Genomic DNA, 13893 nt, shown 5'->3' with positions numbered 1-13893 from the left:
TATATTAGCACATATGTTTTTATGTATGTATATACACAGAAAAAGGATGTACACCAATCTATTTACATGATTATATATTTAGAAGGGAATGGGAATGAAAAAGACATAAAGGGTTTCTTTCACATACTGTTCTGCATGCCTCTCCTCTGTACTGTTTAAGCATTTCATATGTAAGTTTTAAAAAAGAGTACAGGTTAAAAGAAGTAAAATAATTTTATTATAGAAAACTGAAAAATACAGAAAAGTTTAAAGATGAACACCACTGGAAATTATTACAAACCAAAGTGTACAGTTTGAAAAAACACCATCACATTCATTAATAAAAATGAAAAAGGCTGTACAGATTTATTCCTACTCTACTACACCTACTGCTTAACTTCAAAGAATTAAATCTAGAAAATCATGAGTGTTTTAAAAGTAACACTAATTACATTAAATACTGTTAACATTAATGAATGTATTTTTCATAACAAATATGAGATTTATTCTTTTCTTAGCCCCTAAGACAATAATGGATAATTACATAAGCTTGTGTTTAAGGATCGACCAAAGCATATAGAATTTTTTTTTTGGCATCAAAAATTATACTCTGAAAGAAACAACTTTAATCAAAAATTTTAGGAAAAATTAACAGCTAACATCACTGTGGAAAAAGACTAAATACTTTCCCTATATGATCAAGGACAAGACAAGACAAGCCCAATCTCACTACTTCTAATCAACATTGTACTTGAGATTCTAGCCACTTCAATTAGGCAAGAGAAAGAAATAAGAGGAACCCAGACTGAGGAAAAAAAAAAGGTAAAATTATCTCTAGCATATGACATAATCTTGCATATAGAAAATCGTAAGGAATCCACTAAAAAACTATTAGAACTAAGAAACAAGTCAACAGGATGTGGGGGAAAATGATCAATATAGAAAAATCTATTGCAGTTTTGTACACTAGCAATGAACAATCAAAATAAAATTACGAAAAAAAAAAACAAAAAAACTCCTATTCCAAGAGCCATACAAAGAATACCTAGGAATAAATTTAACAAAAGATGTTCAAGGATTGTACCCTGAAAACCACGAAACACCACTGAAAGTATTAAGGAAAATCTAAATAAATGGAAAGATATTTCATGTTCATGTAGTAGAGGACTTAACATTATTAAGATGGCAATACTCCCAAACTGACCTATAGATTCAGTGCAATCTCTATGAAAGTCCCAGCTACCTTTTCTGAACAAAATGGCAAGCTGATTCTAAAATTCAGGTGGAAATGCAATCCCCTCTCCCCGCCGCCCCCCAAAAAAACAAAGTCAAAGCAATCTAAAAGAACAAAGTTGAAGGACTCACACTTCCTGTTTCAAACATTACTGCAAAATTAGGACTGTGTGGTATTGGTATAAGGACAAACATGTAAATCAATGAAATAGAATTGAGAGTCCAGAAATAAACCTTCACATGTATGGTCAGTGGATTTTCAACATGAATGCAAATACAATTCAATGGAGAAAGAATAATCTTTATAACAACTATGACAACTGGATATCCACATGAAAGAGAATGAAGCCAAACCTCTTTCTCTCACCATACACAAAAATTAACGAAAAAAGATCAAAGACCAAGAGTAAGAGGTAAAACTTGTAAAACTCTTAGAATATAGAAATCTTTGTGATCTTCAGTTAGGCAAAGCCTTCTTAGATATGACATCAAAGCATAAGCAACAACAAAAAAATAAACTAGACTTTCTCAAAATTAAAAATGTTTGTGCTACAATAAACATTAACAAAGGGATACAGGGAGAAAATATTTGCAAATCATGTATCTGTACCATAATTTATTTTACTGCTCCCTATTCACAGTACTTAGGTTTCAAGTTTTCTAAGACCTTTGCTTTTTCCTTTATACTTGGTATCTACCCAGCTACACCAAGGCGCAAGATCTGCCCACTGGACAGTAGTCTTTTGGTTGTTTTGTTGACATCTCACCCTAGGACTTCTTTTTTCCTTCTTGTTTTGAATCCATAGACAATGACTCAGAAGCTATGTGACTTGTCCAAAGATACACCGTTAAAACGGCTGAAATGGTTATGAACAAATTACTTAGGGAAGATTCCATTTCTTTGTATTTAATTAAAACTGACTCCTGTACACAAGAATTCCTCTCTCTAGGAGGAGAAATGTTCCAAATCATATTAAAGGACTTATACTCAGGTTATATTAAGAATTCTTAACATTCAACAAGACAAGTGGATTTTAAAATGTGTAAAAGATTCTAATAAATGTTTCCCAAAAAATGACATACGAATGGCCAATAAACACATGAAAAGACGTTCAACATCATTAGTTATAATAAGATACCATTTTAAACAACAGGATGGCAATAATCAAAAAGACAACTATTTCCAAGGATGTGGAGAAATTGGAATCCTCATATATTGCTGGTCAGAATATAAAAATGATGCAACCACTTTGTAAAATAGTTTGGCAGATCCTTAAAACATTAAACATAAAATTACCATACAACCCAAGAATTCCACTCTTAGGTATATACCCCAGAGAAATAAAAACATAACTCTTTGAAAAGTCTGTACATAAATGTTCACAGAAGTATACTTAACAGCCAAAATGTGGAAACAGCCCAAACGTCCATTAACTGATGATAAGATGTGACATTCATATATAACAGAAAAATATTTTGTCATAAAATGGAATGAAGTACTGATACATACTACAACACAGCTGAATCTTAAAAACATTACACTTACATGAAAAGACCATGAATTGTATGATTCCACTTATATAAAATGTCCAGAATAGGCAAATCCATGGAGACAGAAGTACATTGGTGGTTGCTAGGGGCTGGGAGAGGTGGGAATGGGGAGTGACTACTAATAGGCAGAGTTTCTTTTTAGGGTGATTAAAATATTCTAAAATTAGTGGTGATGGTTGCACAACTCTATGACTATACTAAAGGCTACCGATTGTACCATTTAAAATTAGAGTAAATTGTATGGTATGTGTGAATTATATCTCAAAAAAGATGTTATTTTTGAAACTAGAAAAAATAAACATAAAACTGAAACATGTTCTGTTTGTTCTAAAAGTATACTTCCTTTCCTTTATGTTCCTTACGCAACACAAAAAGTTAAAAAAATAAGACACATGGCTGACTTTTTGCAAATTGGCTCAGGCAAACAAGTTTTAGTTCACTGAGCATAAATTCTCTGTTCACATTTCACTGAAGAGAGAAAAAGATGGTGAGGAGTAGAGAGAGAGTTTGATACTTGATTTATCCAAAGGCAGATACTTTTGATTAGTCTAGCTCTAGTCATTATGAATTTATTCATAGGCCAATATTAGACCCAGTTAATAGCAACAGGACTTTATTTAAATTCTGAGGTTCTGGATATTTTCCTATCCAAATCACTTTAATATCATTTGTTGGGCACCTATCATATGCTGCAGTCAGTACTTAAGAGATACTAAAATTTAAAAAGAACCTTGTGGGACTCACAATCCAATGGCTAAAGCAAAAACAAACTATTATAGAAATTCTTGTCATACTACACAATTCAGAAGTGGAATAAGTCAAAGTACTGAGGGGTTAAAAATAGTCCATGTGGAATTCCATACCCAGCAAAAATATCTTTCAAACCAAACAACAGAGTTGCTTTATAAGAAATGTTCAAAGCCACTCCTTTGGCCAGAGGAAAACACTACATCAAAGCTTCAATCTACACAAAGAGATGAGAAAGTGTTTGAAAAGGTATATGTTAAAGTGGACATAACTGACTTTTCCCATTCTTAAATTTCATGTCTATACATATGTATGAAATAAGACATGACAAGAATAGCTCAAAATACAAGAGGAAGAAAATGGAAGTATACTCCTGTAATGTTACTATACATGAACGTAGGCTGTGATAAATAGAAGATGTGTATTTTAAATCTTCATGACCATGAGTTACGCAAATTTTCCTTTTTTTTTTTTTTTTGGCGGGGGAGGGAGGGGCACAATAAGCACAAAGCATAAAAGAAAGGAATTGCTAAATTGGATTTCATCAAAATGTAAAACTTCTCTTGAAAATTATTGTTAAGGAAAGGCAAGCCGCAGACTGGGAAAAAACATTCGCAAAACATGGATCTGACGAGGAGCTTGTATAAGAATATGTACAGAATTCTTATAACTTAATAAGATAATCTAATTCATAAATAATATGGACAAAACATTTTAAGACACTTCACAAAAGATATGAAGAGCAAATAAGTATATGGAAAGATACTTGGCATTATTAGTCATTAGGTAATTGCAAATAAAACCACAATGATATGCCACTACACATCCACTAGGAACAGCTAAATGAAAGACTGACGAAAACTTGTGAGAATATGAGGCAACTGTAATGCTCAAGTAATAAAAACAAAAGACTCAAATGTTCACAATAAACAAAAACTTAAAACTCAAATGTTCTTCAACTGGGTAAATGGATAAGCAATTTAATGGTATACCCATAAACAGAATATTACTCAGCAACAGAAAGGAAAAAAATCACTGGAACATGCTAAGTGAAGGCAGACATCTAAGACTACATACTATATAATTCCATTTATAGAACATGCAAGAAAGGTAAAAGTAATGTCACAGAAAGCAGATCATTGATTGCCAAGGACCACAGGTAGGAGTAGGAGGTGGGCTGCAAAGGGATAAAGAGAATTTTGGGGGATGACGGAAATGTTCTTTATTATGATTATGGTGATGATTACACAAGTGTACCTATTTGTCAAAATCCATCCAACTGTACAATAAAAATAGGTAAATTATATTGTATGCAAATTATACCTCAATAAAACTGATTTGTATTTTTAAAAAACATGAATGACTAAAACATGTCCTTTATAGCTAAGAAGAGGGGAGAAAGGCAACTATAATACAATCCTGGATGTAGTTAAGCATTCATAAAAGAAATCTCTGTGCTAAACGAATTAAAAGAAATCACTCTGGATGCGATTAATGAAGATATCACAGATAAAATGACACCTAAACTATAGTTGGAAGACTGGGCAATAGGATTGGCCAACTGAGGGAATGTCATAAACTAAAGTACAGAGGGCTTACAATTCCATGTTTTTAATAAAGTAAGAAGTCCAGACCCATAGATATGGAGAACAAGCCAATGGTTGCAAAAGGGGAAAGGGGTGGGAGATGAAATTAAAAAACAAAAAGAAGGATCTGAGGTGTAATTTATCTTTTCACCATTATCTTGTTAAATTGCTCTTCAGCTGCCATGGCAGTAATTGCTGTGATCAGTGGCTTAGATTTATTGAGCAAAGGGTCTTAAGTAGGTTTCATTATAAAAATTTCCAAAGGTTTTATTAGTAAAGTAAACATGAGATAGAGCAGGAGGCCTCCATGGGCATTCATACTAGTGATTCTTAAATTATGAAGGGACATCAGTCCCATCATCAACGTCTCATTAATGTAACTGAGAATTTACCAACGAATAAAACCAACCAGCATTCTAAAAATGAAGAATAACATCATTTTAAGTAGGATATGCAGTGTTGTGCCACCGTTTAAAAATTTGTTCACTGAGGCGTTGCTTGTAACAGCATATACTAGAAACAACTGAAATGTCCATTTGTAAGGAACTGGTTCAATTAACTATGAGGCAGCCATCCACACAATAGAATACTATGCAGCTCTGATAAAGAATGAGGAAGCTCTCCCTGTACCAACATGAAAAGATCCCCAGGACATAAATGTCAAGGAAAAAAAGCAAGTTACAGAACAGGTTATATAACAGGCTGTCTTTTGTATAAAATAAGGAGGAAAATAACATATTCATATTTACTTGTATTTACATAAAGAAACACTAGACGGATATATAAGATGACTGTGGCATATGATAAGGGGCAGGGGGGAAAATTTCTGTTCACCCACATCAAGTGAACTTTTATCTCCTCCTCCTCCTCCAAAGGAGGGATGAAAGGAAGGAAGGAAAAATACTAAGGAATGCAGTTTGTATTGTGATCAGCATATATAGTAAGGAATAAGGGTAGTTTAGGTAAGTCTAAGGTGGGGAATCTTAAATGCCCAGTTCAAGAATTTGATTCTGTAAATATGTTTCACAGAAATGACAGAAAATAGTATTTTAAGATTAATTCAAATGCAGAAAACAGGAGGGGCCCTAAGAGTAAAGACCCAAAAACAAGCAGACCCAACGATAAGTCCATAAACTAAGGAAGTTCGAACTAATAAGATGGACTAAATGCCACTGTCAAAAGACCAACAGAACAAGCAATTTGTTAGAAGTGAGAGGGAGACAAGATAAGTATTACTAAAATTTGGGTACTAGGTTCCTGAGAGAAATACTACCACTTAAAACACACATACACATGCATAAATCAAAAACTTCTTAAAACAAGGTTAAAAGACAAAAGTCAAAGTCATGAAAGATACTTGCTAATGCCACACAAAAAAAAGACAGTTAATACCTCTAATACAAAAAAGGCTCATAAAGTAACAAGAAAACAAAAATGAATCAAGAAACTAGAACATAAATAGATGAAAACAAATTCAGCCTTATTAGAAATTAAAGAAAAGCAAATGAAAATAATGGGATAATTGACAACTCTATGTTTTCAATTGGTAGGACTGAGGAAATGGGTACTTCCACACTGTTGGAAAATACAAATTAGTAAACACCTATTGAAGGTGCAGTATAACAGTATATCAAAACTATAAATGTGTGTATCATTTTTGGCCTAACAATTTTACCTCTGGAAAATCCAATCTAGAAGGTATTATGGGACAAATGCACAGAAAAAAATTTGCAATAGAAACATACCCACCAAAAAAAAAAAAAAAAAAAAAAAAGAAAAAGAAAAAACAACTAAGAGTCTAGCAAAATGAACCTGGCCAAACAATTTATGGCACATCCATACAACAGAACACTAGAAGCCAATAAAAAGAATATACTATGGCGTATAGGGTGCAAAACAGCATTGTAGCATGTTCTCATTTATGTAAAATCTTATATCCCTATGCATACATACATAGAAAAGACACGAAGAATGTTCATCAAAATGTCAAGAGTGATTATTATCTCAAGTGATTGGATTCAGGGGGACTTTATTTAACCTCACACTTTTCTATACTAATTGAAAATTTCTGCCATGAACCTCTCTTATCTTTATAAAACAGGTAAAAAATAATAAAGAGCAGTATCTGCAAAAAAAAAAAAAGTAACTCCAAGAGAGGCAAAATAATGTTAGATAAATTAAGTTTGGAGCATTAATAAAATATCTCAGTGAAAGTGCCCCTATGCAACTGAAACTGAAGAATCGGAAAAGTGGGGAGGTATGAAGCCCATTAACTATTTTCAGTTTCAGTTCCTCTCACTATCCTTCTCATTTCCATTTTATATAAATTCCAGTTTTTAACCTAAATTTTATCCTCTAATATACATTCATTTTTTTTCAAATATAGTAAGAACATTAGATTCTCCCACAATTTAGAAATTCAAGGAATAAAAATCACTGCAAAGAAGTTATACTTCTGATTCTAGCTTGGTATTTTTGCTACCAATACCCATTTTAAAGCTTAGAAATATCTACATATGAAAAAAGCCAACTAAAAACAAAGTACCAAAAACTTAACTAATACTCAGAAAAAGTAGACAATAAGAAAAAATATCCAAATGATTTTAATTATGAAAATTAAGCAACATTAATTAACTGGTTTTTCAGAAATAGCTACAATTTTTCAGAGTTAGAAAATGAAAGCTTGACATACAGTCTACTCAGAAAATTTTCACACACAAAAAAGGTCATTTATCTTGAGCAGTACAACAAAGTACAAATATAGACACTAGGTCTGAATGTATTCAATTCGCACTAAAAGTGACTCCCAGCATCCTCGACTCATTCCAAAAAAATAGAAGCTAGAGAGGGTTCTTAAATTCTCTCCTTATAAATCAAAACAATTACTTTCCCCATCCTAGAGTATACGCGAACCAAAATGGCAAGTACATTTAGAGACATAACTGGTATCCGTGCAAAAGCTGATTTGCATTAATCTGTAAGATAAAATGCTATTTCAATTAATTCAACCACTAATACACTTTGGAATTTGTCCTGGAAGACCTTAAAATCTAGTAGAGATAACAAAAATATAGCCAGTCAAATAATTAGAATATTAAATAGTGTTTCAAAAAGCTCTGTAACAAAGATAAAGCAAAGTGCTGTAGGAATATAAGACATGAACTTTTTCTAAATGAATGGAGAAAGGTCTCATGAGAGTAGAATTTGAGCTGGGTATTGAATGCAAAGCTAGAGGCAGAGAAGAGGAAAAAAAGAAATTTCAAGCTAATAGAACAGCAAGAGTAAAATATAGAGAAATAAAAGTGCCTCTAAAAACAGAATTCTGATAGAATGGGGCCAGATCATAAAAGGCATTACCTGATGATGCATTAGGAAGTTTGGACTTAATTCTATATAAAGGAAGTGACACAGTATGACCAAGATCTTAAGAAAACTCTCCTGATGTTTTCTTCCTAGAATGTACTAGGAAGAAAAGAATGGATGAACATTGAAGAAAAAATACTAACAAGAAGTGTGATAAAAAATGAGGGTCTGAACAAAGGTGCTAGAAATGGAAATGAGATCAGTATTAGAACAAAAATGTGATAAGGACTGAGTAGATGTAAATGTCAGGTAAGGTTTAGTCTGAGAAGGAGTAAAATACAAGGCCAACTCAATAAAAGGAGTTATTACAGGTTTGGAGACTTAAAACAGTTCACCTAAATTTCCATCACTTCTGTTTCTGCACTTATTCTAGTATCCTATATTTCTGACACTTTTTAAAAGCATTTTAAGAATTTCATTCATCCAAGAATATTTATGATTTATTTCTATTAAGTACATAACAAATGAGTAGTATTTTACGAGTGTTAGGAGCTTTTTTAATTCTGGAATACTTTCATTTTACACAGACAAAACACTAAATAATCCATGACAGAGATACCCCATATCACACACAAGTGAATATTAACAAATTCACTTATTTACATCGAGGGTCCACCCATGTTTAGATTTTCGGGGTCTTGATATTTTTCCATAATGGAGGCTTCTGCTGCCTCTTGGTGGAATAGAACCAATTATATATAAAAATGTATTGTACTAATTGTAACTGATCTGACTTGAGTGACTTCGAATCAAGATATCCCACTGCAAAACGACCATCAATAACGAAGTGAAATTAATGCCTTTAAGAAATGTTTTTAGTTTCATATTTCTAAAAGCTAATTAGTAAAGACAAAACACACTGAAAGAATATTTAGAATAATTCCTTTTTTTAAATCCTCAAAAATGCTATAAAGATGGCCAGGAAACAGAAAACATATGAATATACAAACAGGGGATGAATTTTAGCAAAACAGATCATTATGTCATGTGGTCAGCTTCCCTATATGCCAGGTGAGGTTCAACACAGCATAATATCGAGAACATGTACTTTAGAATCAGTCCTGCATTTGAATCCAAGTTGATCTAGAAACAAATCACTTTAATTTTTAGTTTCCATTTCTCAATTTATCAATAGGAATGTTTCCAACTACCACATGGGTTTTGTAGGTGAATGTATTTAAGTATTCATCAATGTCTGGCACACAGTAAAACCCAACTGTCAGTTCCATTTACTCCCTTTCCTCAACAGCCTCTCTCTTCAGTGTACCCTCAAATTTATTACAGGGTCAATCAGCAAAATTACAAGACTTCCCACACTCCAATAGTCAGGTAAAAAATATGGTAAACCAGTTATACAGGGGAAAAAGTAAAGCTTCTTAAGAAGGGGCTGATGAAAAAAAGCATGAGCAAAGCACCTAAGATTTGGATGAAGGCAAAGAGGTTGTAAAGTAGATGTCAATAAAATGGAGAGGATTCTAGGAACTAATGTCTAAAAAAATATAACAATACTATGGTTTCAATACCAGTACTTTGAATGTATATACATTTCTTTAAAAATATCTACACAGACAATTCATTAATATATAAGCTCCATGTAGGCTGGAAAAAGATCACACTACCATTTCCTACAGCGTAACACACGGTCTATATTAAATACTTACGTAACCCAGGCCCACAATAATATTTCACATGCGCAGCAAACTCCATCACTCCTTCATTTACCCATTCAACAATTAAGAATCTACTAATGCCAGATACTATACTGACCACTAAGATTACAACAGTGGACAAGAAAGGTTAGTTGCCTTCAAGGGCTCCCAATCCAGCAGTCTATTCATTCATTAAACAACATGGGCCACTTACCACTACTACTAAATTCTAAAAGCAAATAAAACTTTCTGCATTAATCTGGACGAGTTCAATTAGCTGCTCCTAAACAGTAATAATACATTTACTATAGTTAAAAACCTTAAGTTTTTTAATCAACTATTTTAGCTGTAAATTCTTGGCCCCACATTTTAAGGAGGACATTTGACAAAGTAGATATTATGTGAAAAACCTAAAAATCATACATCATGAAAAATGAGGTTTTTGGCCAAGACAAGAAAAGACTAAGAAGACATGGAAACTGTCTTTACAATTTAAAGAGGTAGCACACAAGTTTGCTCTGTATCATTCCAAAGAGTTCAACTTGAACCAATAGGTATAAGTTACACAGAGGTGGATTTGTTTCAATATGCAGAACTCTAACAATTCAAGCTACTCAATATCTCAACCACATTACATTTCTGTAACAGTCTATGCTATTTCTGTACTTTACAAAACAAATTTTCATTTAATTCTTGAAATTAAAAAAATAAAACAACAAGTATTTCCCTGTTACAGTTTAGGAAACTGAGTCTCCAAGGGTCTTGCGAATGCTCTAGGCAAACCAACTCTTCCAAATCTCATCTAACATGCTGTATTCAAAACAACGTCTTTCCACTTCGAGATTTATTCAGGTACACAGCAAATGGCCAGCTGTCAGGAATGTTGGCCAGGATATTCTAAAGCTTATTCCAAATTCAAGCCTTTAGAAATACTAGTGGTCAACAAAACATCATTAAAAGATTCCGTAATTAATGGCCCTCTAGAACGCAAGATTCACAACGGCAAAGACCTTGTCTTTCTCTTCACTGCTATATCTCAATTCTAGGACAGTATCTGCCATATAACACGTGCTCAATGTCTGCTAAGCATGAATAACCCTAATCATACATACAACTACTATATAATATAAACAAAATGCATAGCCCTATTAGATAATAAAGGAACTTGCTAAAGTATCGATAACTAAAAAGCCTGATAAACACAAAATCCATTCGTAAAATTACACCATATACTTAAAAACACTATCTAAATTCCTAAAACTTACTTTAATTAGTTTTCAAAAACAAATTCAATTGAAAAAAAGTGCAAAGCTTTTGGTAAACACGAAATATCTTAACTAAAAGTAAAATATAAGGTCTTACAAGATAAAAAGGTTAAATTTGGTGAAATAATTTTTCAGTGTTGATAGCTTAAAGCATCAGCTATCATTTTTAGTGTGTCTGAACACTGTAAAAATGAAGTTTCATACAGTTGTTTTGGTTTAAAGATAAACTCACACCTAGATCTCTACTCACACATCTTAACAAATATTTACTAGTCTAACACTTCAAAAACATCTGCTAATTTTACAGGTATACATATATTGTACTGAGATTCAACAAAACTCATATTTAGAAGTACTTAGCATCCACTTGGCATTACTGAAAACTAAGCCAATAGGAAAACCACATTCAATGTAGACATCATTTTGTATAGTTTATGGCCTAAACTATAAGGCCTAGAATTTCCAGACATCTTAAAGAATATAAGAACATGCAAAATATTCAAAGATTATTCTTAATTCAGTTTGCTTAACAGATAGTATGTATCAACGCTCACTTTTTTTGGAGAATATATAACAAGGCATAACGGCTATATAAAAAATTTACTCCAATCTCCCTAAATTGTACCTTTTAAAGATTTCTGAACGAAAATCCTAATATTTAAAAAATCTAACTTTAAAGTGTAAATAATAACAGAATAAAAGTAAATAGTGTAATAGTGTAAGAATGTACTAAACCATTCACTGGTTACACTGGATTACACCAACTAGAATACATTTATGTTATTAGCAACTAGATATCATCGCAAACCCACACAGAAACCACAATCCTTATTTTTCTATTTTTTTAAATTATGATTTTGAAAGAGTGCCTAAGAAGTTATTCCACACTAGAATATCGCAATATGGATTATATTCCTTATCTTCAGAATTTAGAACTGTAAGTTTCCACATAAACTTTATTCACATATTGAAAGAATACATTTTACAGAAAGACTGCTTTTCCCATCGTTATATCATACGACACATTTGCTATCTATAGCTAACTCTGATATCAAGTGATTCAAATTCTCCTTTATAATATTGAGCCCCTAAACTGTAGTCCATTACTTTGTCTGTCTCCAACAATGAAAGCTCTTCAGAGAGCTTTCAAAATTATGACAAATTATACAAAGTCTATGTTTACCCAAATTAATTGTGCTGGAAAAACAAAGAGCAGTTGAGAAACCTTTTGGTATGTTAATGCAACAAGTTTAAAACTTTGAACTCTTCCTTTGAAATATTCCCTGCAGAAGCAAGGAGAAAAGCTCTGCTGGAACTGTTGCTTTGTCCCTTCAACCCCCTAAAGGGTGTCATAGGCGCCAAAACGCCCCTCAGTTCTTGAAGCGAGTCCGAAGTTGGATTTTCTAGACTTCAATAGTTTTTAAGAGAGCAATCACCACTTTCCCTGCCTCCGAGGATCTAGCCAGCCCAAAGACGAACGCACGGGACAGCGAACTCACCTGATCACAGGGCTGTAAGGGCTCCGGGAGCGACGCCAGCTGCTGCTGCTGTAGGGACTGGGAGACACGTCGCCGCCCCGCTCGTACGAGCTGTGGCGGCTGTAGCTGGGGGAGCGGCGGCGGCTGTAGGGGCTCGGGGAGCGCGGCAGCCGCCGCGAATAGGGGCTGCTGCCACCTCCCGCCGGACTGGGGGACTTGCGGCTCCTCAGGCTCTGCGAGGCCCTGTGGGACACCGGGCTGTCGTCCCGACCTCCTAGGGGGCTCAGGGACCGCTGTCGCCGCCTGTAGGCCTTGGGCTCGGTCTTGTCCTCCCGATAGGCCTTGGGCGGCTCCTTGTAGGCCGATGGCGGCTCCTTGGACGACTTAGTCCGGCTCCGGTGAGCCTTCAAGTCTCGGTCCTTACGGCTGCTACTGCTGCTAGATGTAGCCGAGGCGCTTTTCCGGCGGCCGCCGCTACTGCTGCTGCTGCCGCTCTTGGCTGCCTCCGCCCGCTCCTCGCCGCTGTGGCTGTGGCGGCTGCGGGGCTTGGAGGCCTCGCTGCCGCCGCGCTGTCCGTCTCGCCGCCGGTGTTCACGGTGGCGTTCCTTGCTGCGGCCGCTGCTGCGGCGGCGGTCTCGGCGGGGCCTGCGCCCTGACCCGTCCCCCCGCCGCTGGGTGCCGGAGGAGGAGGCCGGCCTCCCGCCGCTGCCCCCCGTTCCCCCGGCAGCCGTCGCCGCCGTTGCCGCGCTGGACCCCCCCAGCAGCAGCCCCTGCTCGGACTGGGAGCTCACATCCTCGTATTCCACCAGCGGGGTCACACCCCCGCCGCTACTAGCACCGCCACCGCCGTCCTGCTGCGGCTGGGGCAGCGAGAAGACCCGACGCTTCTCCGCCTCCTGCCCGGCGCGGGGCCCGCGGCGCCGCTTCTGCCGCCCTCCTGGGCGCCTCTTGCCTCTCGCCAGCCGCTTGACCTCCAAAGGGGGGCCCGGGCTGAAGCAAGAGGAGGAGGCCGCGGCGGCGGCGGCTGCGGCGGCGGCGGCCG

General features: G+C 35.7%; 1 protein-coding gene across 1 annotated transcript in view; it reads right to left on the bottom strand.

Moving 5' to 3' along the window:
- Positions 1-13893, bottom strand: part of CDK13 (cyclin dependent kinase 13) — a 90668-nt gene that overhangs the window by 75771 nt on the left and 1004 nt on the right. Inside the window, 1 exon segment of the mRNA XM_025041944.1 lies at positions 12873-13893. This exon segment is cut by the window's right edge and continues 38 nt beyond it. Within this exon segment, the coding sequence (XP_024897712.1) occupies positions 12873-13893 (1021 nt within the window).

The sequence above is a fragment of the Pteropus alecto genome, unplaced genomic scaffold (assembly GCF_000325575.1).
Source record: "Pteropus alecto unplaced genomic scaffold, ASM32557v1 scaffold109, whole genome shotgun sequence".
Classification (NCBI taxonomy): Eukaryota; Metazoa; Chordata; class Mammalia; order Chiroptera; family Pteropodidae; genus Pteropus; species Pteropus alecto.
This window is presented reverse-complemented; position numbering and strand designations above follow the sequence as displayed.